At 46.7% G+C, this 27,587-nt stretch overlaps 1 protein-coding gene across 1 annotated transcript in view; it reads right to left on the reverse strand.

Moving 5' to 3' along the window:
* The window catches only part of SLC6A2 (solute carrier family 6 member 2), an 821,078-nt gene that overhangs the window by 359,058 nt on the left and 434,433 nt on the right, over positions 1 to 27,587 (reverse strand). Inside the window, exon 9 of the mRNA XM_040328742.1 lies at positions 4,055 to 4,167. Within this exon, the coding sequence (XP_040184676.1) occupies positions 4,055 to 4,167 (113 nt within the window). The remainder of the gene's footprint in view (positions 1 to 4,054; positions 4,168 to 27,587) is intronic.

Below are 27,587 nucleotides of genomic sequence, written 5' to 3' on the forward strand. Positions count from 1 at the left end.
CTGCAGCATGTAATCGTCATGTGTGCCAGGCTGCCCAGAGGCAACGAATAGCTGTCCTCTGTGGGAGGTGTATCCTCTGTGTCTTCTGTATCCCCCCAGCCACGCACCAGTGATGGCCATGAGCTGGTCTGGGTGCCACCCTGCTGTGAACATGGTTCCTCCTCCTCCTCCATCTCCTCATCCTCCACCTCGTCATTCACCAGAACTGTGCCCTTGATGGACAATTGTGTACCTGGCCTTTGTTGGTGCAGGAACCCACCCTCTGAGACATTTGTGAATGACTGCCCTGAAAGCATTGGAAATTATCCCGATTCCTCCTCCTCCTGTGCCACATCCTCTTACATCATCGCCCAAAGCGTTTTTTTCAAGGAGGCATAGAACTGGGATAGTAACGCTGAGAACGGCGTCATCGGCACTGGCCATGTTGGTGGAGTACTCGAAACAGCGCAACAAGGCATACAGGTCTCAGTTATTGGTGGTGAAGTGGTTCTGTTCCACAGAGCGACTCACGCGTGTGTGCTGCAGCTGAAACTCCACTATCGCCTGCTGCTGCTCGCACAGTCTGGCCAGCATGTGCAAGGTGGAGTTCCACCTTGTGGGCACGTCACATATGAGGCAGTGAGCGGGAAGGCTGAAGTTACGCTGCAGCGCTGCCAGGCGAGCAGCAGCAGAGTGAGAACACCGAAAGTGTGCACAGACGGCCCGCACTTTCTGCAGCAGCTGTGGCGTATCGGGGTAAGTTTTCAGGAACCTCTGCACCACCAAATTCAGCACATGCGCCAGGCAAGGGATGTGCGTCAAACCTGCTAGGCCCAGAGCTGCTACGAGATTTCGCCCATTATCGCACACCACCAGGCCCGGCTTGAGGCTCACTGACGCCAACCACTCATCGGTCTGTTGTTCCATGTCCCTCCACAACTCCTGCGCGGTGTGTGTTTTTTTCCCCCAAACAGGAAAGTTTTTTTAAAACTGCCTGCTGGCGTTTACCCATGGCTGTGCTGAAGTTGGTGGTGAATGTGTTACGCTGACCGGATGAGGAGGTGGTAGAGGATGAGGAAGCGGAGTAGGAGGAGTTAGCAACAGGAGGTAAACTGAAGTGCCCTGCAATCCTCGGTGGTGGAAGAACATGCGCCAAACTGCTATCCGCCTCAGGCCCAGCCGCCACTGCATTTACCCAGTGCGCTGTTAGGGAGATATAACGTCCCTGACCATGCTTACTGGTCCACGTATCCGTAGTTAGGTGGACCTTGGCACAGATGGCGTTGCGCAGTGCACACCTGATTTTGTCCCCCACTTGGTTGTGAAGGGATTGGCTCGCATGGAAAAGTAGTGGCGGCTGGGCACAACATACTATGGGACAGCCAATGCCATCAGGCTTTTAAAACTCTGCGTCTCCACCAGACGAAATGACAGCATTTCAAAGGCCAGGAATTTTGAAATGCTGGCATTCAGGGCCAGGGATCACGGGTGGGTAGGGGGGTACTTCCTCTTCCGCTCCAGTGTTTGGGAGATAGAGAGCTGAATGCTTCCATGGGACATTGTGGAGATGTTTGGTGACCCAGGTGGTAGTGTTGCTTGCCAGTCCTCTGGGTGGCACTGTCACTACAGAGGTGGATCGAGAGGCCCGAGACTGAAGCAGAAGAGGAAGCGGGAGGAGCCAGAGACCTTTCTTGGTTTTTGAGGTGTGTACTCCACTGCAGCTCATGCCTTGCACTTAGATGCCTGGTCATGCAGGTTGTGCTCAGGTTGAGAACGTTTATGCCTTGCTTCAGCCTCTGATTGCACAGCGTGCAAACCACTCGTGTCTTGTCTTCAGCACATTGTGTGAAGAACTGCCACGCTAGGAAACTCCTTGGACCTGGCTGTGGTGTGCTCGGTCCCTTGCTGCGTTGGGCAGTAGCAGGCGTACTGTCTAGGGATGAACGCTCCGCTTTGGCACCCTGCTCCCTCTTCTGCTGTGCTGGTGGCTCTGTGCGACCACCGCCTCTTCCTCCGAACTACATGGGTTACCTGCATGAGGTTGATTCCATGTGGGGTCGAGGACCTCATCGTCCACCACATCATCTTCCACCCAGTCTTCACCACTGCCCTCCTTGTCGGTCTGCACAATTGCAAAAGCAGCAGCAGTTGGCAACTGTGTTTCATCATCATCCGAGACGTGCTGTGATGGTCCCCCCATGTACTCATCTTGAAACATAAGTGGTTGGGCATCGGTGCACTCAATCTCTTCCACTTCTGGGGCAGGGCTAGGTGGATGGCCCTGGGAAACCATGCTAACAGACTCATCAAAAAGCAGAAGAGACTGCTGCATGATTTGGGGCTCAGACTGCTTGGCTGATTTGCAAGGGGGTGAGGTGAAAGACTGATGGACATTGGCTGCAGGTGCCAACTCTGTCTCCCAACCAGTCTTGTGCTGAAAGATCAATGTGAAGGAACTGGAGGCACTGTCAGCAACCCAATCTACTACCGCCTGTTCTGCTCCTGGCCTCAACATTCGTAGAGCTGGATTAGGCCCAACGAAATACCGCTGCAGGCTCTGTCGCCTACTCGCACCTGAGAAAGGTGTTTCACTTGTGCGTGTAGCTGGCACAGATCGACCACGTCCTCTCCCTGCAACAGGAGCTCCACCAGCAGCACCACGACCGCGGCCACGTCCCTTATTTGACGTTCTCCTCATATTTCTCAAGTGTAGGATCTTGCCCTAAATGGGTGTTTTTTGAATAGAACAATAGAAGAACACTAGCTAACGTGTTTATCTCACACCTACAGATGGGCAGGAAACGCACACAAAAAAAAAGTATTTGCCCAAAATATATATATATATATATATATATATATATATATATATATATATATATATATATATATATATATATATATATATATATATATATATATATATACAGTATATATATATATTTTTTTTTTTGAATAGCACAATAGAAAACAGTATGTAAAGTGTGTATCTCACACGTACAGATATGCAGGAAAGACTGCAGACACTGGAGGAAAAACTGTAGAATATATTTTTTTGCCCTAAATGGGTGTTTTTTGAATAGAACAATAGAAGAACACTAGCTAAAGTGTTTATCTCACACGTACAGATATGGAGGAAACACTGCAAAATGTTTATTTTTTACCTAAATGGATGTTTTTTGAATAGCACAATAGAAGAAAAGTATATAACGGGTGTATCTCACAGTAACATATGCAGTGCTGGTGTAATATGCAGAATATCTCACAGTGACATATGCAGTGCTGCTGCAATTTGATTTGTGAAGCAGGTCTGACTCCTATATATCTCTCTCCCTATAATAACAATCTGGAACCTTTCCCTAAAGTATCTAATGCAGAGTATCTCACTGGAACATATGCAGTGTTGCTACAATATGCAGAGTATCTCACAGGAACATATGCAGTGCTGGTGTAATATGCAGAGTATCTCACAGGAACATATGCAGTGCTGGTGTAATATGCAGAGTATCTCACAGGAACATATGCAGTGCTGGTGTAATATGATTTCTGTAGCAGGACAGTCCGACTCCTATCTAAATCTCTCCCTCAGATCAGAGCAGCCTTTCCCTACCCTATCTAAAGCAGAGTGACGAGCTGTGCTATGTCCCTCTAGCTTATATAGAGTTAGGGTCACATGCTGGGTCACATGCTGCACTGGCCAATCACAGCCATGCCATTAGTAGGCATGGCTGTGATGGCTTCTTAGTCACAGTAGTAAAACAAATGGTGATTGGCTGCCCTGCAGCCCGCCATTACATTGCCGAACACCGGACCTGAACCCGAACTTTCAGCAAATTGTTCGGGTCCGGGTACAAAAAAAACAAAAGTCTGTACCGAACCCGTACTTCACAGTTCGGGTTCGCTCAACCCTACTCATAAATAATATGAGTGCTTGGCTATTATGCAGGCTGATTTGTATCTCTCCTTATGTACGATGAGATAATATATAAAATAAAGAAAAAAATAATAATAATACAAGCATCGCATTCAACCTATATATTATTAATTGTACTATGCCACTATTAAAAGGGATACTCACAGCACTGTCAATGCCAAGGGTAAGCAACATAATAAAAAATACTACAGCCCAAAATGTAGATCCTCGAAGGGTAGATATTGCTTCTGGATATATAACGAAAACAAGCCCTGGTCCTGTTAAACAAAAAACATTTAAAAATATTCATAGCAGTTTATTTGTAAGGTCTGATTTTTTTATTCAAGCACTTAAAAGTGGAGGAAAGAAAATCAACACACAATCTCCTCTGTACTCTTTAATGAATTAGAACCCTGGGGCTACCCTCATTCTATTTATTATTACATAACAAGTGACAAGTTAAAAATACATGCATAAAGCCAAAACTTGCATACAGTTGTGAAAACAGGTTTGTAAACCCTTTTGGAATTACAAGTCCTTCTACAATAAAGTAACACTATCAGCACTAAAGATGAAGTTCAGGTTCACCACTATCATTGGTTTGCAGTGAATACTGCTTATTCAAGGCTCGAAGACCTGGAAAAATAGTGTGGGACTTCTCCATAGTATCTACAATGCACTGACTATTGTTTTTGTTTTCATGGAGTATTATGTGCAGTTGTCAAAAGATACTGACTTCTTTATTTCAGAGGGTACATTAGCTAATCAGAGAATTCTTGAAACTATATTTCTGCATTTTCACCTTAAAGGGGTTGTAAAGGTAATTTTTTCCCCTAAATAGCTTCCTTTTACCTTGGTGCAGTCCTCCTTTACTTACCTCATCCTTCGATTTTGCTTTTAAATGTTCTTATTTCATCTGAGAAATCCTCACTTCCTGTTCTTCTGTCTGTAACTACACACAGTAATGCAAGGCTTTCTCCCTGGTGTGGAGAAAGCCTCCTGAGGGGGGAGGGGGCAAGCAGGAGTGTCAGGACACCCACTAACACACAGCTCATTTCTCTATGTGCAAAGTAGAGTGTGTCCTGACTTGCCTGATGCCCCATCCCCCCTCTCCACACCAGGGAGAAAGCCTCGCATTACTGTGTGTAGTTACAGACAGAAGAACATGAAGTGAGGATTTCTCAGAAGAAATAAGGACATTTAAAAGCAAAATCAAAGGATGAGGTAAGTGAAGGAGCACTGCACTAGGGTAAAGGAAGCTATTTAGGAAAAAAATTTTTTACCTTTACAACACCTTTAACGTTTTTAATTTATTAACATGTATTAATATGTTTGTTTCAGAAAATAAATCAGCATAAAACAGAAACCACACAGATCAGACTACATTACGCCTTTTACAATTATTAACATACTTTCTTAAAGATATGCATGACATTCTCTGAGGTTAAATTTTCTCATAGAAGCAAACAGATGGCACTTCATACAAACCTTGATATTGATAGGGACCTCAAGCCTTTTGACAGGCATGATAGCACATTGACTTTGGGTTTGTCCTCAGGCTAACTATGTTACCTCAAAGGCCATATTGTCTGAAAATGTTTCCTTCCAGAAACTAAACTGAGTTTTATATATATAAGAATATAGAAACCTGCAGCAAATTTAGACATCAGCTGTGTATTACCTTTGAAAGACTGAATTCACTTACTGTGTCACAGAAAATATATAAACAAATACTGTGGACCCTTTTTAAATGGCAAGAATTAGATGCACAGGGACAATTTATAATTTGATCATTGTACAGAATGTGCTGTTTAAGCAAGAAACCTTATCAGAAAAGGGTCTTGCCATTTGTTGATTGACGATGAGCTTCAAGCTCACAGAGAGGCAATCCAGATGCCAAAGTGTGTTTAAAGACTTCCTGCCTATGTTTATTTATCAGAGTTAAAGTACACACAGCCAAAAACAAAAGGCTCCCCCCCAGGAGTAAGTAGTCACAAAGGTATTTAGCTTAGGGTGACCAGACATCCCCGGTTTCCAGGGACAGTCCCCTGATTGAGGACACTGTCCCCGGACCAAGTCTGTCCCCAGTTTTGTCCCTGGATTGGATTGGAACAGGGGCTGGGGCAATTTGAAAGACAGTCAGTGCAGAATGAAAATAAAAAAAATCTGAATTACACCCCCCCGCTCCTACTAGCTTAGGGTGGTGTATTTTTTTCCCATTATCTGTGCCCCTTTCTGATGATCATGTGCTAGTCGGAGTGGAGGGAATATTTCTTCAGTTTCTGGTGCATGCCCATTCAGCTCCGCTCGCATGTTCTTCTGCCTTGGCTCAAGTCCTGGCCAGCCACCTGCCTGTTTATCTCCTTGCCTTAACTGGCAGAGTGATCTTCCTCCGCTACCCACCCAGTAGTAGCCGGGCCCAGAGAGTGAGACTTGACAGGCTGTGAGGCGGGTGGTGGTGGCGATGGGCAAAGAGTCGCTGATTGCCGCCATTACTAGTAAAAAAAAACAATGTCCCCAGATTTCATTTTAAAAATCTGGTCACCTTATCCTAGTTAGTTGTGAGACCACACTGGGTCTGCTTACAGCATTTCTCCAACACACACGTTTTTCATCCTAGTGTCCTTTTGTCCGTTTATATCGTTCACATCCATCCCAGAAAAAAATAATAGGATTTGTATAACAGCTTACCTGTAAAATCCTTATCTTGGAGTACATCATGGGACACAGAGCAGCCATAGTAATTACTATGTGGGTTATACGCCACCTATAGGTGAATGGACACTGGCACACCTAAGACAGGAAGTCCCCCTCTATATAACCCCTCCCATATAGGAAGTACCTCAGTTTTGTAGCAAAGCAATATATATCCCAATAGGAGAGGAGGGACCTCTGTGTCCTGTGATGTACTCAAAGAAAAGGATTTTACAGGTAAGACATTATAAAAATCCTATTTTCTTTATCATACTTCACGGGACACAGAGCAGCCATAAAAATGTAATGCTTCTGAGGGGAGTGAGATACATATCAAAGCAGGCCGCCATCAGACGCAAGGATCTATACTGCTGTCTGCAGTACACTGCGCCCAAAAGCGGCATCCTCTTGCCGCCTTACGTCTTACTGATAAAATGTTGTAAATGTATGTACAGACTAGGGATGAGTCGAACACTCGGCTTGCAGCAGAACATGCGAACAGGCAAAAAATTTATTTGAATACGCGAACACCATTAAAGCCTATTTGGACACGAACGTGAAAAAATCTAAGTGACAATTTTAAAGGTAAATATGCAAGTTATTGTTATAAAAAGTGTTTGGGGACCTGGGTCCTGCCCCAGGGGACATGTATCAATGCAAAAAAAAGTTATAAAAATGACAGTTTTTTTCGGGAGCAGTGATTTTAATAATGCTACTAAGATTTCTCCTTGCCTTTTTTTTTTCCAGATCCTCGTTCTTCCAAGGAAAAATTGTTACATTCTCTTGATGTGGTGAGACCTGTTAGGCTCTATTTTAAGGTGACAGCTCAGATACGGAAAACTGATGCTCTGTGCTGCCAGAACGGCCTAGGAAAGGGCAGGCAGCGTCAACATCGACTATTTCGAAGTGGATTTGTCAGGTTATAATTCAGGCTTATGGTTTGAAAAGAAGGGTTCTGCCTTTTCAAGTAAGTGCTTCATGGGCGGTTCATCAACAAGCCTCTATGACTCAGATTTGCAAGGCTGTGACTTGGTCGTCTGTACTAGGGATGAGCCCGATGTTCGAGTCGAACGTAAGTTTCTAAAAAAAAAATGGATTAGGGACCCCCCTCAAAATCCATATCAGGCCCTTCAAAATAAAAAATGGCATGGGGTTCCCCCCAAAAATCCCTTACCCAAGCACGCAAATTGGCAGGCAGCAGGAAAAGAGAGAGACGAGAGAGCGCCCCCACTCCTGAACCATACCAGGTCACATGCCCTCAACATGGGGAGGATGCTTTGGGGGACGAAGACTCCCAAAGCACCTTGTCCCCATGTTTATGGGGACAAGGGCCTCACCCCCACAACCCTTGCCCTGTGGTTGTGGGGGGCCATGGGCGGGGGGCTTATTGGAATCTGGAAGCCCCCTTTAACAAGGGGGACCCCCAGATCCCACCTCCCCTATGTGAATTGGTAATGGGGTACAGTGTACCCCTACCATTTCACCAAAAAAAAGGTTTCAAAAATTGTAAAAAACAAGACACAGCTTGGGAAACGTCGTATATTAAAAAAGAAAAAAAAATCCAGCGATGTAATCCATTCTCGATCTGGGATATGGAAAAATGCCGCCACGATCCTATTTCGCTTCCATGGGAGGTGCCCGCCGAATGATGCTACACCCGCTCTTAAATGCTCTGACGCAAAGGGGGTTTCCGGTGGTTTCCCAGTGGCGTCACGGGTGACCCCAACTCCCCTCTGTTGCCACGGGGGTTTCCCGTGCCGTCAGAGGGGGGGGTTAACTGTGATGTCATGGGGAAACCGCCGGAAACCCCTGTGGAGTCAAAGGGGGGGGGGGTTACCCGTGTCTGTGACAGGTGGCACTTACCTCAGCTATTTAGGAGCTGTCATGGCAGATGTAGCATCATTCGGCAGGCGCCTACCATGGAGGCGGAATCGGATCGTGCAGTATATTTTTCCGTATCCCAGGTCAAGTATGGATTACATCACTGCAATTTTTTTTCTTTTTTGAAAAGACATTGAAAGCTGCTCGGGCTACCGGCCAATATCCTTGCTCAATACAGATATAAAACTGTTCGCAAGGATATTGGCCGGGAGAGTTAAGCACAAAATGAACAAATTAGTACATCCAGATCAGACGGGTTTCATTCAGGGGCGAGAGGGGAGAGACAACGGAGTAAGAACCCTTTTGATAATTCGGAGAATGAGGGCAATGGGGTCCCCAGGTCTACTCCTGTCGATAGACGCAGAGAAAGCGTTCGACAGGGTAGACTGGGGACTTATGCTTTCTACATTAAAGGAAATGGGGTTTGGTCAGAAGATGATGAATTGGGTTGCCGCCCTCTATCAGACCCCCATGGCTAAAATAAAAATAAATGGCAGTTTCTCGCAAACATTTCAAATGAAAAACGGAACGAGGCAGGGGTGCCCTTTGTCACCCCTGCTGTTTGTTTTATCAATGGAACCCCTGCTAGCCAAGATCCGCAACTGCCAAAAAATAAAAGGGATCAAAATAGGAGAGGAGGAACACAAACTCGCAGCTTTTGCAGACGACGTCCTCTTCTATTTAACTGAACCCAAAATATCAATCCCAAACCTATTAAACCTTTGTAATGAATATGGAGAAATTTCAAACTTTAAATTAAATATCACCAAAACGGAGATCATGAGTATAAACGTAAGTAAGACAGAAGAAAAACTTCTGAAAGCGAACCATCGTTTCGCTTGGATCAGCGAACTTAAATATCTTGGGATCTTGTTAGCAAAATCAATCAAAAAAACCTATGTGATAAATTTTATTCCACTGCTAAACAAAATTAAGAAAGAGACAAAAAGGGTGGAAAACAGAGCAATGTCATGGATAGGACGAATCAATTATTGTAAAATGGTCATCATGCCTAAGATCCTATATAAATTCCATATGATCCCTATAGCACTCCCAAGAACGTTGCTTTCAGCCCTTAACAAACTAATTATGAATTTTATATGGAAGAACAAGAAACATAGGATATCATTCCAAACATTAAGGCAATCAAAAAAAAAGGGAGGGCTGGCCGTCCCGGATGTTAGGGGATATTACGATGCGGTTATATTAACAAGAGTGGTGGAGTGGGCCAGAGTCAACAAAGAAAAAAGGTGGGTAAGATTAGAAAATGAACTATCACAGGCAAGGTTAGATAAGATAATTTGGAATCCTCCCCAATTTAGGACACTGGACATAAACCTACACGAGATAACAAAAAATGCACTGAAAATATGGGACACAGTATATAGAAAAGTTGAGAAGGAATATAATTCACCCCTGATAGCACTGAAAAACAATGATTTTTTCGCACCTGTTATGACACAAGTGGGGGGGCATTGGATTAAAAAAGACACTGCACAATTAAGGGATATAATGAATGAGGGTCACATTAAAACACTGCAGGAGTTAAAACTTAATAAAAACTTAATGGAAATCAATGAGTGGAGGTACCAGCAGCTAAACCATTTTATTCAAGATCTCCCACACCCATTGAGGTCAGGAGATCAGTTGTCAGAATTGGAAAAAATGTGTACTACAGAAAGATCTAAAGGTACTATTTCAAAACTATATAGGATTCTACTGAAGATAGGGGAGCTGAGCACACCTCCATTCATTGAAAAATGGGAAAGGGAATTGGGCACACAGCGGGATAGGGCCACAATAGAGAGAATGTTGACTCTGACACACTCCTCCGCGGTAGACAACCGCACGGCGGAAATGTGCTTTAAATGTATCTCCGGGTGGTATATGACACCGGATAAATTAAGAAAATTTAAAGAGGGGCAGACAGGGGATTGCTGGAGGGGCTGTAGATCACCAGGAAATATGGCACACCTTTGGTGGGGATTACCTTAAGATAAATAAGTTCTGGGAAAACATATTGGGTTGCGTAGAAGAGATTATAAAGAAAAAGATAAAGATGGACCCGTGGGTCGTTCTATTCCACGGGGGAGAAGAAGGCATTAAAAGGTACAGGGAAACACTTGTACCGCACCTCCTGAACGCTGCCAAGAGATTAATCCCCAGAAGGTGGCAAGACCCAGCCCCCCCTCTAATTTGGGAATGGATCGATGCGGTCGAAGAAACATATAAAATGGAAGAACTGAAAGCGGGCTTAGAGGGCAATAATATCTTATTAACCACTTGCTTACTGGGCACATAAACCCCCTTCGTGCCCAGGCGAAATTTCAGCTTCCGGCACTGCGTCGCTTTAACTGACAATTGCGCGGTCGTGCGACGTGGCTCCCAAACAAAATTGGTGTCCTTTTTTCCCCACAAATAGAGCTTTATTTTGGTGGTATTTGATCACCTCTGCGGTTTTTATTTTTTGCGCTATACACAAAAAAAGAGCGACAATTTAAAAAAAATATATATATTTTTTTACTTGTTGCTATAATAAATATCCCAATTTTTTTTAAAAAACATTTTTTTTTTCTCAGTTAAGGCCGATACGTATTTTTCGACGTATTTTTGTAGAAAAAAAATAATCGCAATAAGCGACTGGTTTGCGCAAAAGTTATAGTGCCTACGAAATGGGGGATAGATTTATGTTTTTTTTTTTTTGTTTTTTTTTTACTAGTAATGACGGCGATTTGCGATTTTTTTTTTTTGTCAGGGCTGCGATATTGCGACGGACGTATCGGACACTTTTGACACAATTTTGGGACCATTCACATTTATACCGCGATCAGTGCTATAAAAATGCACTAATTACTGTATAAATGTGACTGGCAGTGAAGGGGTTAACACTAGGAGGTGAGGAAGGGGTTAAATGTATTCCCTCATTGTGTTCTTACTGTGTGGGGGGTGACTGGGGGAGGTGACCGATGCTGTGTCCCTATGTAAAGAGACACAGCATCGGTCTCCTCTCTCCCTCACAGCACGTAGAGCTCGGTGTTTACACACAGAGCTCCACGTCCTGCTGTGTTACCGGCTGTGTTTACCGACGATTGCGAGTGCCTGGCGGACATCGCGGCCGCCAGGCACTCGCATCGGCTCCCGAGCGATGCGCCGGGCACGTTGTTTCCCCGCTGCGCGCCCCCAGCGGCGCGCACGGGGAACAACAACAGCAGGACGTCCAGGGACGTCCACCCGGCAGTTGAGAGCCGCGCTGTGGACGTCTTTCGACCATAGTGCGGGTCTCAACTGGTTAAGCACAAAATGGGAGGATTGGAGGATTTTCAAGAAATCATGGAGTTACGCAGAAAAGTTAAGGGAAGAAACCTAAACGCTTTCTTAGAAGAAAATTAGAAAGAATTAGAGGTCTTGAGAGAAGGTCTAGGGTGAGGCGGGGGGGGGGGAGGAGAGGGATAAGGGGGGGTAAAATTTGGAAGGGTTAACTCTTGGCGCCTTTTTTGTTCTATGCAAAGGAAGTAACATATGGGTCTATATGTGTTTAGTTGTATATGTGCACGATACAATAGCATATATATATATATATATATATAAAAAAAAAAAGGGAAAAAAAAAAAAGTGGAATTAGAACAAAAAAGAAAAGGAAATAATAATATAAAAAAAAAAAAAGAAAAAAAAAAGAAACCCACATAAAGAAAAGTGACACTAATGATGAGAAACCAAAATAGAGATGCAATGGGCTGGCACGCAGAACATGAGCATAAATATGCACTCTGAGGTAGAGTCTGAAGTGGAAGAAAAAAAAAAAGGAAAAAAAAAAAAATACTACTAGGGGTGAGTGGGGACGTTGAAAGCGAGTATGCCTCTCCTGGTCCTCATGGCTAGCTCACAAACCCATCTTAAAATAGCCTTCCACAATGTCCAAGGTTTGAATTCCCCAATCAAACGGAGACATTTTTTGGACTATTACAAATCATCTAAGTTGCGCTCGGATCTCAGGCTTTTGTTACTGGAACAATATGATAAACATATCCAATCTCTCAAACTGATGCATTATTCCTCTGGCAACGGCGCCGGCAAATTTTTGGCACAAAGGCTTAGAGACCACAGAGTGAAGGCCACCATCCCCTTTCTTCTTCGTACCTCAGATAGTAGTAAGATCTTTAACCCCCAAGATATTGCTAATTCTTTTGCTGATTATTATTCCTCCTTGTGCAATTTAAGGGAGGATTCTTCTACCCCCCCCCCCCCCCCAACCGGCTGATGTTGCCATCCAGTCTTTTTTAGCAGATCTCACTCTCCCCGTATTGTCCCAGTCGCAGCTGGAATCCCTCAACTCCCCCATCACAGAGCCTGAGATCCTGAGAGCGATCAAAACCCTCCCTACTGGGAAATCACCTGGCCCTGATGGACTGCCGAACAGCTATTATAAAACTTTTCACTCTATCCTTGCCCCCCAGTTACGCAAGGTCTTTTCTGAAGCGATAATCTCTGCCTCTTTCACCGATGATATGCTGAAAGCTTTCATTGTTACTATCCCAAAACCAGTCCGGCCAATTTCAGACCCATTTCATTATTAAATATAGGACGTTAAACTTTATGCCAAGATTTTAGCTCACAGGTTACTCTCTATATTGCCAACTTTGATCAACCCAGACCAAACAGGGTTCACCTCAGGTAGACAGTCATCTGATGCTACTAGGAGGGTTGTTGATATTCTGCACTGCGCTGGGGCCCGTCAGACGCCTTCTCTGCTCCTCTCTTTGGATGCGGAGAAGGCGTTCGACAGGGTGCATTTGGGCTATATGTCTCGGGTCCTTGAGAAATTTGGCTTCACTGGTAGTATCCTGTCGGCCATCCTGGCATTGTATTTCTCCCCGTGTGCTCAGGTTTATACCTCCAACATGCTCGCCCATCCTTTTTGTATATCCAATGGCACCAGACAGGGGTGCCCTTTATCACCCTCTATTTTCAATTTACTTATAGAGCCCCTGGCGCAAAAGATCAGAGCCCATACAGGCACACCTGGCTTCTCATTCCTGGGTAGGTCACACAACATAAGTCTCTTTGAGGATGACATCATCCTCTTTTTGACCTCCCCACAAACATCCCTTCTTCAAGCACGCCACATTCTTACGGAATTCAGTCAAATTTCCTACTACAAGGTTAACTTTACGAAATCTCTTATATTGGGTCTGAATGTTCCCCCTCGTCTCCAATCGCACTTGCAAACTTCCTTCCCCTATTCTTGGGCCATTTCTAGTATACCTTATTTAGGACTTCAAATAACAGCAGATCCCTCGAAACTTGCGGATGCCAACTACATCCCCTTGATAGACAAAATAAGGAAGGAGGCTAACCGCTTGTCTAGAGTCGAACTGACCTGGTCGGGCCGTTTGGCCTCTTTCAAAATGCTTCTACTTCCCCAGATTTTGTATATTTTTCGTACACTACCCATTCCTCTGAAGCATAGTCACCTCAACGCTTTGACACACTTTGAGAAGCTACATCTGGGGCTCTAAGCGACCGAGATGTGCTAAATCCATTTTAATTAAATACAGGTCGGTGGGGGGCATGGGCCTGGTCGACGTCAAGGACTACCATCTGGCAGCCATACTTGCCCAACTCAAACAATGGTTTTCTCCATCTTCAGATGTCCTGTGGTGCGGAATTGACCGGGCCCTCAGCCCGACCACAAACTTGCACACCCTCTTACTCCTTGATGTCTGGAGGCCCTATCCCTTGCGCCGACTTCCACTGATTCTTCAGGCCTCCCTGTTGGCCTGGAGAGAGCTGTGAAAATTGGCATCTAACTCTCCTGATACTGTGGCCATCCCTGTCCCCACTGAAATCCTGACCTACGCTATCCCACACACCACTTACTCTAATTGGGCTGCTAGCGGCATCCTATGGATTGACGATTTGTTTAGTAATGACAAGCTCAAACCATTTAAATCACTTGCGGCAGAATTTAATTTACCGCGTGCAGATAATTTTAAGTATATTCAGGCCTCTCACTTTTTGAAATCATTAAAGTCTAAGCACATACTTGTCCAGGATAATGTATGGAGATTCTACACCAAAGCGCCCACATCCACTAAGGGGATCTCCCTCTTCTACAACCCTTTCCAACATAAATTAACTTTTGATGTAGCCCCTCCTATTCGCAGGTGGGAATTGGACTTGGGTAAAACATTCACACCGTATCAATGGCAATATGCATTTAAGGTCATATATAAAGCTTCCAGATGTGTGAACCACTGGGAACTTTCCCAAAAGATAGCCCAGAGGTGGTACTTGACACTGTACCGGGTTTCAAAATTCTCCCCCTTTGTCTCTCCGCTATGCTGGAGAGAATGTTGTTCTGTAGGTAATATTTACCACATCTTCTGGCTGTGTAAACACCTTACAAGCTTCTGGAGAAGTGTGTGTTTTTTTTTTACATCAAAGAAGTTTTTATTGAGCAAAACAACAATTTACATGGTATACAAAACGCGTTCTGGTACAGTAAGCATCAGGTGGTAATAGAATACAAAGAGAAAAAAATATATATATATATATATAAAAAAAGGGAAAAATTAAATAAAATAAAGTGGGCCATACAGTATGGAGGAGCATGACATGCAGTAATAAATATTCTTAAGTGTCTAGGAACAGGTTAGGGATGAGTTCAGCCACTTGTCCCATATCTTTTCATATTTGGCCGGGCAGCCCCTGTGGGTATAGACCAGTTTTTTATACGGCAGTACACTGTTGACCTCTGCCAGCCAGTGAGAGAATTCTGGGGGGTGCGGACGCATCCATACCCTTGCTATAACCTTTCTAGCTGTAAACAGTGTCTCATGCAGAAATATCTTTAAAAACTTATTCATCTCTGCATCCGGGAATATACCCAAAAGGCATGGTTTTGGCTGCAGAGATATAGGGGAACCCATCTTGTCATGCAGGAACTTCACCACCTGTTCCCAGAAGGCCTGGATCTTAACACACTGCCACATCAGATGGAAGAAAGTACCCGTATCCCGGGCACACATTGGGCAAACATTGGGGAAGTCTCGTCTGTATTTTGAGATCCTGAGGGGTGTAAGATAGGCTCTGTTCAGGATAAAGGTTTGTGTGAGGCGGTCTGTTAGCTTGGGGGAAACCATTTTGCATGCATCCAGGGCATCACTCCATTCATCATCTTCCAGTGGACCCACCTCCCCCACCCACCTGGACTTCAGGGCGTAGGCAGAGACCGTCGCGCTCAGGAGCGTGATCATGGTGTGAAATTGGGTGATTAATTTTTTTGGGTCAGGGTACTTAATTGCGGCCATCAGGGGATTGTCAGCCAGTATCAGGTCGTCCTGGGGAAACTGAGCCCGGAAGGCGTGTCGTAGTTGGGCGTAGCGGAAAAGCATATGATCGGGCAGGTCATACTCAGCTTGCAGTATATTAAAGGGTTTAAGTTTTCCACCTCTAGTGACGTGTGACAGATAGTATATCCCCCTAGAACTCCACATTTCAGTGTCGCGGATGCGCTCTAGCTCCGGTAAGGCAGTGTTGTGCCACAGGGGAGTGTAGACCTGCAGGGTCGGGATGCCCAGCTTGTCTGAAACCACGCTCCACACCTTTCTGTAGTGATACAGCAGGGATTGTCGGTCCCCCGTCAGTCTCATCCCCCCCCCCGCTATTGCCTCTAAGGGGTCGCCCGTCGACTGAGTCCGTGTAGGGCACAGAAGCCCGAGGAATCTGATCCTGTCAGTCTTGTCTACATGGAAAAGCTGCGACAGTTGGGCAGCTAGATAGTATGCGTTGAAATCAGGTAGCGCCAGTCCAGCCAGGTCTGTGGGGTTTTTTAATTTGTGCCAGGGGAGTTTGTGCCTCGCCGAGCCCCAGATGAATGGTTTAAGGAGGGCCTCCATCTGCTTGAAGCACCGAAGCACCAGGTAAACCGGCGAATGCCATACCATGTATAAAATCTTTGGCAGCAAGACCATTTTTACTAAATTTATGCGACCCGTAACTCCCAGTGGGAGACGGGCCCAGACCTGAGTTCTCTGTTTGAGCATAGCACACAGTGGCGTGATATTCAGTGAGACATAGTCTGCCGGGTCTCTGGTGGTTCGGATTCCTAGGTACTTAATTTCAGCGACTCTTTGCAGAGGAAGCAGGGCCCTATCACCAGTCACCGGGTAGCTGTCTAATGGGAGAATTTGGGATTTATCCCAGTTGATTCTGAGACCCGAGAAAGCGCCGAAGCGCTCTATCAGGGTCAGAGCCACCGGGAGGGAGTCAGTAGAGTCGTCCAGGTATAGTAATGTGTCGTCAGCATATGTACTTATTCTTTCCTCCACTCCATCCCTCCGTAATCCCGTTATGTCAGGGTGCGTGCGTATAGCTATTGCCAGCGGTTCCGCCGCTAGTGCGTACAGCAGCGGCGACAGGGGGCAGCCCTGTCTCGTGCCCCGTCGTAGAGGAAATCGGTCTGATGGCCACCCGTTAGCCAGTACTCTGGCCACTGGGTCCTGATAGAGGAGTTTCACCCAGCGGATGAATCTAGGGCCTAGTCCAAATTTTGCAAGGCATGTCCAGAGATACCGCCACTCCACTGAATCGAATGCCTTGGCGGTATCCAGGGCGACTATTATTCTGGAGCCAGTATTGTCGTGTGGGGCCTGAAGGTTAATGAACAGCCTCCTAAGATTGAAGGAGGTGTTCCGCCCTGGCATGAAACCCGCCTGATCAACGTGCACAAGGGAGAGGATCACTGTGTTGAGGCGGGCTGAGAGCACTTTGGCCAGAACCTTAATGTCCACCTGTAGCAGGAAATGGGGCGGTATGACTCGGGTAGGTGAGGGTCCTTTCCTGGCTTGGGGATCAGCACTATGGTCGCTTCCCTCATTGATGGAGGAAGTTCGGATCCATCAAAGATGGAGTTGTATAGGGCTAGGAGTCTAGGGACTAGAGTGTCAGCATAGGTAGAGTAGAACTCGGCCGGCAGGCCATCCGACCCCGGAGCTTTAGATTTCGGGAGGCCAGCCAAAGCAGCGGAGATCTCCTCCACCGTCAGCGGCTCCTCAAGTGTCAGAGTCTGTTGAGCGGTCAGTCGGGGGATCGATAGATCGGATAGAAACGTTTCCGCTAGGGAGTCGTCGTTTGGAGCTACCGTGTCATATAGGGAAGAGAAGAAATCTCGGAACATAGTGGTTACCTGCTCCGGGTCCGTTATAAGGTCCCCTGCTGGGGAGCGCAGGGAGATCACTACTGGAGGTCTCTCCTCACAGTGCACCAAGTAGGCGAGTAACTTCCCTGCTCTCTCCCCGTGTTCGAACGTTCTTTGTTTTAGAAAATAAAATTTACGCCTTGATTTCTCGTAGTGTAGCTGGTCAGCCACCCTGATACAGAGCCTAAGCTCCGCAGCCAGGTCGGCTGTTGGATTGGTATTGTATTCCCTTTCTTTTGCCTCAGTGAGTTCCGTGGCCCTATCTAGTGCCTCCGCAGACACAGCCTTAATGGAGTTTATGCGGGAGGAGAGTGTCATGCGGGCGTGTAGTTTAAAGGCCTCCCAAACTGCCCGAGGAGATGCAGATCCAGAGTTATCGGCAAAGTATTTTTCCCACTCCGTGGCCAGGTCCGCATCCCCCGGGAGCAGGGTCAGCCAAAATGGGTTTAACCGCCATGAGGGCGGTGGACGGGCCTGGGGCAAGGACAGTTCCGCCCAACAGGGACAGTGGTCAGAAAGGGATCGGGGGGAGAAGCCAGTGGCCCTAAGTCTAGGGAGGAGTGGTTTAGATACCAGGATTAAGTCTATACGGGACATAGAGTAGTGTGAGGTCGAGAAGCAAGAATACGCTCTGTCCGAGGGGTGGCCATATCTCCATGAGTCAACGAGATTGAAGTCTGCGAGGAGCCTCGCAAATCTCGTGGGGCGCGACTCCATCGGCGCGGCCTGGTCCCCGGTCATTCTATCGAGGGAGAGGTCTAGTACATTGTTGAAGTCACCCAGCCAGATTGCTGGTATGTCAGGGTGCAGGGCCATAAAATCAAATCCAGACACTAACACAGTGGACTGAAAGGGGGGCGGGATGTAAACTGCCATTAGGAGAAACACATCCCCATACATTTTACCTTTCAAGAAAACGTACCTGCCCTGTGGATCTATCACCGGATCCTGGAGTTCAAAATGTGCCGTTTTGGCGATGAGCACGAGACCCCTCTGGAGTGAGAGGTGTGGACCGAGTGGAATCCCCAGCCCACCCACGGCCGCCGAAGCGTCCTCTGGGCCAAGCCTTCGGCATGCGTTTCCACAAGGACCACAACATCTGCCCTCAGTTTTTTAAGCACCACAAAAATTGCAGAGCGTTTGATCGTGTCTCTCATCCCACGGACATTCCAGGTTAAAACTTCAGTGCGGCCATGGGATGAGCCAGGGAGTGTGTAAGGCTCCAGGATTCAGATGACCCTTGATTGCATACATCATTACACCACGATCAAGCACATATAGAGCCCAACATGACCACATCATCACAATGCTGCACCACCTAGATACGTCTTGCTTTAGTGAATCAAAAATTAAAAGAAAAAAAACAACAACCCAAAACTTTTGCACCCTTCCCTCCCCCCACCCTGCCCTGCACTGTCCCCAACTGGTGCGGGCTTGGACCCTCAACTGCCAACATGGCATGAGCAGCACCCATATCACTTTAAGTATGCAGGCTATCGTGAGTACATATGTGGAGGCCACCAGCACAATCCCAGGCAACAGCAAACCAGGCTTCCCGGGGTGAAACCGTGCAGCGGCAGCCCCCCAATTCTGATAGTGGGTTACTGCAAATGGGGCGGAATTCCGCTGCGTGCTTTGGCACAATATAGGACTGCGCTCGCTGTCCGTTGCGAGCCCTTCAATAGTGCGCCTCCCTCCGCCGGGGGAAGGAGAGTTCAATACAGGATTATGCGGACATCCATCAATGTGAAACAGCAAAGAAAATAAAAGTTGAAATTAAGTGGGACAAAATATATACAGCAAAAAAAGTAGGGAAGGGGGGATTGATCCAGTGTTCAGCTCGGGGGGACAGGCAGGCGACCCACCCCCCTCATTCAGGGCAGCGAGCAGGCCATCCTTCCAACTCAGGATTCAACCAAGCGGGCGGTGCGGACCCCTGCCCAGTGTGTATTGTTGCCCCCCCCGGGGGATTCACAATGTAGGGGCGTCCCGGGGCATCGGGTGTCTGAAAGCATTGTCAGGGTGCTTGTTCAGGGCCCCCGCCACCGCCACGAGGAAGGCAGGCAGGCAAAGGACAGACAGCAAACAGTATCAATAGGCTTGTGCACCCCGCAGGGGGAAGACAGGGGAGAATCGGGGAGAGCCCCGGGGTATGCGGGAGGATGAAAGTCTCTAGGCCCCCGTGGGAGCACCAGGGAGAGGGGAAAAAAAAATGAGGAAAAATAAAATAAAAATGTTTGGTTTTGAAAAGAAGGTTCGAGCTGTAGGGCCTAGGCACTATTGGGGACCAGGTGAGTAGGGACAAAAAGTTAACAGAGTACTTATCTGTGCCTTTCCTGCCGCTCCAGCCAAGTCAGAACCTCCTCTGGATCCTCAAAGAAGTAGGCCCGATCCTCGCCCTCCACACGCAGCCGAGCCGGGAACAGCATGGCGTATTTCACGTGCTTGACCCGCAGACGGCGCTTGGCTTCCATAAAGGTCTTCCTCCTGCGCTGGACCTCAGCCGAGAAGTCCGGGAAGGCGGCCACCATTTTGTTGTTAAAGGGAATATTACCCCTCTCTCTGCTCAGCCGAAGGATGGTGTCCCTGTCTCTGTAGTTTAGGAATTTCGCTATGAACGTACGTGGGGGGGCCCCAGGTGGCGGCGGCCTGCCCGACATGCGATGGGCGCGCTCCACGGCGAACATGGGGGAGAAGGCCTCCCTGCCATAGTGGTCTCGCAGCAGCTTTTCCAGAAAGTCCTACGGGTCTCTCCCCTCCACCCCCTCAGGAAGGCCGACAAACCGTATATTGCACCTGCGACTTCTGTTCTCGAGGTCGTCTTGCTTCTGTAGTAGCTGGTTTATCTGCAGCTGCATGGCTTCCGAGGATTGCTGGAGGGGGGGGAGGGAGTCCTCCACAGTGCCCAATCTCACCTCCGCCTCAGACACCCTCTACCTCAGCCTCTGCATGTCCTGCCGTACTAGGGAGATATCTACTTTCACCTCCTCGATCTTCGCCGTGAGGGTGGTCTGACAGGCCGCCACAGCCTCCCTGCAAGAGGTAATAGCCAGAAGTACCTTGGCTATGTCCGCGCCAACCGCCGTCTCCTCCGCCCTCGTGGCGCCGCCATCTTGTCCCGGGGGGTCCTTTTCCTGACGGAGGTACTGGTCAATTTTAGGACCGGCCGACTTGCTGGCTTTCGGCGGGGCCATGTCCTCTGAGGTGTCCGGGGTCCGTTGGAGGTTTTCAGCGTGTATAGGCGCGAGTGAAGTCCCAGGATGTAGCTGTAAGGATGAACGGCCGGCGGAGCTCAGCAGACTAGCGTCCCATCTCATGCCGCTCCAGGCCACGCCCCCGGAGAAGTGTGTTTTACTGTATTTCACACATCACAGGTATTCTGACACCACCCACTCCTGAATTAGCAATATTAAACCTGGGGATTGAAGGATTTCCCCCAGGTCTCCGTATCATAGTTACCCATATTTTGCTAGCGGCCAGATCGTTAATAGCCAGAGGCAACACTGTATCCTGGCCTAGGCCAACAAGTCCCAGGCCTAGGGCAGCACTTTGCAGGGGGGGCAGCACGGAAAGAGTCCCCGCCGGCTTGCGCTACAATGTTAGTGTAACACAAACTGCTTCTAATTTTGACTGTCCCATCAGCCTGGACCACAAACTTTCCTCACTGTGCTATGTTTTCTGCTGCACCATTGGCATGGTTATATCTTAGTCCTCTCCATAAAGTTATCAGAAATTTGTGCTTAAAGTAGAACTATAGGCAACACTTTTTTATTTTCATTTCGGATAGAGTAAAGATGGCCACTACTATGCCTGAAGAAGAGACTGGAAAGCCTCGAACGCGTGCACCTCCCGCGCCCGGATGTGAAGTCGGCAGCCACAGCTGCACACAGTGGAGACCTGCACTGCGCACTTCAGTTCCGAGGGCTCTTTTGGTTCCCATCGACGCTGCAGTACGGATCAGGACACCACATGTCAGCGTGAGGACATCTCGTCTTCTCCGGGACCCCCGCGGATGAACCCCTTACAATGTACTATGCTGTTTACCTACATCAGACATGTGAGTAGGTGATTCATATGTCTTTTAAACATTCCCAATATTAAACACACTTGCTACGCTCAGAGGGCGCTGCTTTGTGTCTCTTTTCTTGTTGCTTCACAGATCGCTTCATCTGTCAGCTGGCAGCCATCTAAGCAAAGCATCGTTTCACTATTCAGTGCTGTGGACTTTTTAATTGATGGACTATAGTAATTCCATATGAGCACTATATATTCCTCATTTTTTAATTTTCACAAAATTAGTTTGAAGTTTTATTGTTCCCAACTTTTATCCTTTGTTTATGGTCTATAGAGATATCAATGGGGAGAGCGCTTGATACTATGTGTTTTTTTTTTATTTTTTTTACCATCCCTGTCCCATTGCAGAGATTTCCCTTCATTTCCTGCCCCATAGCCAAGCAGGAAGTGAGAGGAAATCTATGCAAATTAAGGGAATCCATTGCCCCCCCCCAGGCCCTAAGAACTAGTGTCCCCACACAAAAATTTCAGAGCATGCCTTAATCAGAAAGGGGTGTGGCCTTGACAGGAAGGGGTGGGTCATATTTAATTAGGGGGTGCACGAGTTTAGTCAGGCCTAGGGCAGCACAAAACCTATATACACTACTGGCCAGAGGGTGGAAATCTAATAATGTCCCAAGTGTGTCGGAAGTCCTGGAGATAACACAAACCAACTACACCTTTGAAGCCTTACTAGCAAGTGGGGAAGACAGGAGAGCTCAGTTTGCTAAGCAGTGGGGGGCCTTGGGCAGAGTGGTTTAACTCTCAATGACTCCATAACATCTTCACATTTATGTATTTTATGATAGCAGTAATGTGTTGAGAGCAATCTTATCTGTTTGACATGTCTACCTAGCTTCTCATGGTTATCCATCCTTTACCTTTCCCTTCCCATTTTCCCTCCCTTTCCCCCTTCTTCTTACCCCTTAATTAATATTTATTTTTTCCTGGGATGTACTACTCCGTCCTGGTAGTGAGATGACTAGCTTTGTTGCTACATGTATTGTATCCCTGGAATATCTGTTATATTTTACTGTTTACTCTTTGCACCTCTGTACTTTTGGTACTATTTGTGCTTTTTACTTTGTTTTGTATCTTGAAAACCTTCCAATAAAAACAATTTAAACAAAGACACTGCACTCTCTGATCACTCAATAGTAATGATATCTATCTGTTCCAACATTCTAGGTAGGAAACAGGGTCAATAGAAACTCAATGAGTTAATTCTGTCAAGTCCGGCTTCAATTGAATCAATAAATAAGGCACTTAAGGAATATTTTTCTCTCAATGACACAGGTGATATCTCAATCAAAGTGCTTTGGGCTGCCCATAAGGCTTACATTCTAGGCAAAATTATCCAAATTTCTACCCAAACCAAACGGGATCTTAGGGCTGACATAGAACGCTTGGAAACGGAATATGCAGCCCTATGAGCTAATCATAAAAGGGATCCCACCAAGGTTCCCATAGCCCTATTAGATAGAGCCAGACTGGATTTTAATCTTGCTCTCACTACACAAGCAGAAAAGGCAATTTGATGGAGCGGTAATAAATCTTACACACACGCAAACAAAATGGGATCTTTACTCGCTGCAAAACTCTCTCCCAAAATCAGAACTCATACTATGCCTAAAATCAGGATATTGGGTCAACCCCCTACAGCCAATCCGGTCAAAATCAGAGGCATTCCATGATTTCTACTCTGACCTGTATAATTCTCCTTCTCAGCCTGACAAAAACTCAATAGCTTGGCACTGACCTCCCCATCCCAACTCTAAACGTTAGAGGCCTTAAAAGGGTCAGCTCTGGGCCCTGACAGATTATCTATCCCCTATTATAAGGTCTTTATATCATCTTAGAACCCTATTCGACCATGTTTTTTAATGCTAAAACACAGGCAGTCCCCTTGGGACACTCACATTTAACACAGCCTATATCACGGTTATCCCTAAACCAGACGGAAACCCTGAGGAAGTAAATAACTTGAGAATCAACTCGATCAAAATTACATTACTCCCTAGAATTTTATATTACTTTGGGTCGCTCCCTATCCCCATTCAAAAAATTAATTTGAAAAAACTTCAGAGTAAAATACTCAAGTACACTTGGGGCTCATCAGGATATTGAATACCCCAACACACCCTTTTCCTACATAGAAATAAGTTAAGCCTAGGTCTCCCTGATCTACATAAATATTATCTTGCAGCTAGACTAACACAGTTATCTCCGATCTAATCCAAATCAAAAGAACCGGACTGGCTTAACATTAAAAGACAGGCTGCACCACATTTTTTTCTCAACTATCTTTTATTGTGCCTACTCAAAAAAAGACCTCCCATACTGGCCCCATCCCTATCACAACCCTTTGCGCTCTGGGATAGCCTTAGAAACCATTCCTCCCATACTGGCCCCATCCCTATCACAACCCTTTGCGCTCTGGGATAGCCTTAGAAATCATTCCGCCCTTGATTCTGCAGGACATCCACTTGCAAATCTGTTGGGGAACCCAGATTTTCCCCCTGGTTTGTATTTAGAAGCATTTAAGTGGGGGGGGGCGTGTCCGGACGGGAAACAGGGAGGACATGTGGGTACTGAGCTCCACATAAGCAAAGACAATCCAATGCCATCCCTGCTTCAGATTACCTCTGTGGCACTCGGTTTTCACGGCTTCTGATTTGGGGCATTCCCCACTACTACCCCAGCAGCTTTTTGAACTTTTTTTTTTGGATCAGACTAACCTTGTTTGGGCCTGAGCTCGGGATCCGTATCTCACCGCCGCCATCTTGAGGCCTGAAGCTCCTCTGGAGCCCTTCGTCCCTGCAGCCTGCGCTCCGGGCACCGGACGTTTGCCACCGCCTGCTCCGCTGTTCGCTGTGCCCCCGGGGACCCCTAGATGCCCGTCTGCCTAAAGTGTGATCCTAGAGGCCCTGCCGTGGATTCCAGAGCCCCGCGGCGCCATCTTGCGGCCTACGGACCGGGATATCCGCTTCTCCTGGGCGCAGTGAGTACCTGGGCAACAGCATCTCCTCCCCTATAGCTGCCATCCCCGTGAGGTCCCGAGTGCTGTTAGAGAGGGGTTCTGCAGATCTACACGGACTTGTGGTTAGCCCGGTCGGCCACCTTGCTCAGGAAAGACCGCGGCTTCGGCCTACCTCTGGTAGTCGGCGGCCATCTTGCTACACCTTACTGCACCAGGCTCTCCCTGTCCCATCCAATCATTTACCCTATACCTTCCCTTTACCAAACTGAATGCTTTACTGGACTTCCTTTCTATGCCACTGCCTGATACATATATAGATGGTCTGACACCTGTTACAATCGTTATGTAACCTGACTTTCAAAAGAGCTTGGGGTCCCATCTACTCTAGCCATTTTAAAATTTGGAGGTAAACCTTGACCTTCCTTTTTTCTTTTCTTTTTTTTCTCATTTGCGCCCCATGGGTAAAGTTGGCCAGCAGCAACGTTATTATAAGCCTTTGTTTGGACACTGTAAGGGTTCAATTATGGAATGTTTTGTCACTAGGTCACAATCTGTGACCTCTAATCATCCTGTAGATCCCTTTGCCACTCTAGACCCATCTATGAGCTCGGAGACTGTTGAAAACTCTCCGCTGAACACCGCTCAGGATCCAGTCATTGGTTCTCCCTCTCCACATGAAATCCTCACCCCAGATATCCTAGATGCTAAGCTTGACGCTAAACTGCAGCTCTTGCTGCGACAAATTACAAATAATGTGTCGGCTGAGGTGAGCAAGTTAGCTGCGGAACTGAGAGGAGAAATTAACCAAATTGGAGAACGTACAGACACCCTTGAAAACAAGTTTGATGAGATGATTAACTATGTACAGGCTATAGAGGAGGAAAATCATAACTTACGCATTTCGGTCTCCCAACTACAACTGCAACAAGAGGACCTGGAGAACAGGGAAAGACGGCAGAACTTGCGCTTCAGGGGTATCCCCGAAACAGTAGGTGACCCTGATCTACGTACCTACCTCTTAGGTCTTTTTAACACCATGGCCCCCACTATAGTGGATAGTGGATATAGATTGGCGATTGGATAGGGCACATCGGTCTTTGGGCCCTAAACCTCTGTTTTTATGCTCCCTATGTTTTATTATCTTCCATTCCCATTATTTGTACACAAGCCTATTTACCTAGCCCGCCTACATGGCATTAAGGATTCTGTCATATAATGTGAAGGGTCTAGGTTCTGTCAATAAGCGCTGGATGGGTCCTTCAGGGCCTCAGGTGCGGATGTCATACTGATCCAGGAGACCCATTTCCGGGTGGGAGGGTCGTTTAAATTTGCTTCTAGGTTTTTTCCCACCTCCTTCCTTGCCTCTGATTCCACGGGCAAGGCAGGAGTAGGCATCCTGATTAAAAAAACTTGTCCTATTAAGGTCAGGGGTTCACATGCTGACCCACATGGGAGATTCCTCATTTTAGACTGTGAGTTCCTGACCACTGCATTTACCTTGGTCAATCTTTATGCCCCTAACACTGGTCAGATAGACTTCCTTAAAAAACTTTTTGACTCCCCCCCCCATTATCATGCACAACCCTTTATGATTGTTGGTGGGGATTTCAACTTGATAATGTCCCCTACCAGAGATAGACAAACTCTAATTAATGCCCCTCCATCTAAAAGGATTACATGCCAATCTAATGCTTTCCGTAAATGTATTAGGTCCCACCAACTTTTCGACTCATGGAGGATTAAGCATCCATCTTCCAAACAATTTACTTTTTACTCTCAGGCTCATAAAATGTATTCGTCTTGATCATTTTTTTATTTCGGCCCGATTATTCCCCATGTGGTCGAGTCTGATATATCTCCCATTACATGGTCCGACCATGCCCCCATCATGTTAGATATCATGCTTTCTCAGTCCCACACCAAGTCCTGTCACTGGCGTCTTAATGACCATCTCGTACAATCCGAAGTTTCACGTTCTGTTCTAGCCAAAGGCCTGGAGGATTTTTTCCAACTTAACTTGGGGTCAGTCTCCGACTTTTCTACGCTGTGGGAGGCGCACAAGGCCATATTTCGTGGCATTTGCATTGCTGAAAGCTCCTGATTAAAGAAAGACAGGAATGTACTTCTTCAGTCTCTGACATCCGCTCTGGTTGACGCAGAGCGGGAGCTGTTGTGCGCCCCCACGGTGGTGAGACTTCGTAGAGTCACCTCCCTTAGAGAACAGATCAAATCATTGAATCTCGATAGGGCGGCCAGGTCCTTACTGTGGTCGAAACAAAAATGTTACGAATTCTCGAACAAACCCCACAGAATGTTGGTCAACAAACTGCACCCAAGCCCTTTCCACTCCTTCCCTGATTTCCTTGTGAAATCGGATGGTTCCAGGACGCACTGCCCTCGAGAGATGTCAGATATTTTTGGCAAGTTCAACCGAAAATTGTACAACTGCCTGACTCCGGAAAACCATTTCTCTTTTAACCTAGATAAGTTTGAGTCTTTTTTCTCCACCCTAAAGCTCCCAAGATTATCTTTAGCGGATTTAGCCGGATTGAATGCGGCGGTTTGTGCCGAGGAACTCCCGGCTATAATCAAAAGTCTTCCCCTACATAAATCACCTGGCCCTGATGGTCTATCTTACTTCTACTATAAAACTTTCATTGGTATTCTATCTCCCCATATGTTGACCCTGTACAGCTCTCTGTTCAAGGGTACTCCCCCGCACCCTCACTTCTCTCACTCTCACATTTCGGTTATTCCGAAACCTGGCAAGGATCCCTCCATACCAGATAATTACAGACCCATTTCTCTTTTAAATTCTGACTATAATATATTTACCAAGATTCTCGCATCCAGGCTGTCCAGACTAATCCCCAAATTAATCCATAGTGACC

Source organism: Rana temporaria, chromosome 11, assembly GCF_905171775.1.
Source record: "Rana temporaria chromosome 11, aRanTem1.1, whole genome shotgun sequence".
NCBI classification, from domain to species: Eukaryota; Metazoa; Chordata; class Amphibia; order Anura; family Ranidae; genus Rana; species Rana temporaria.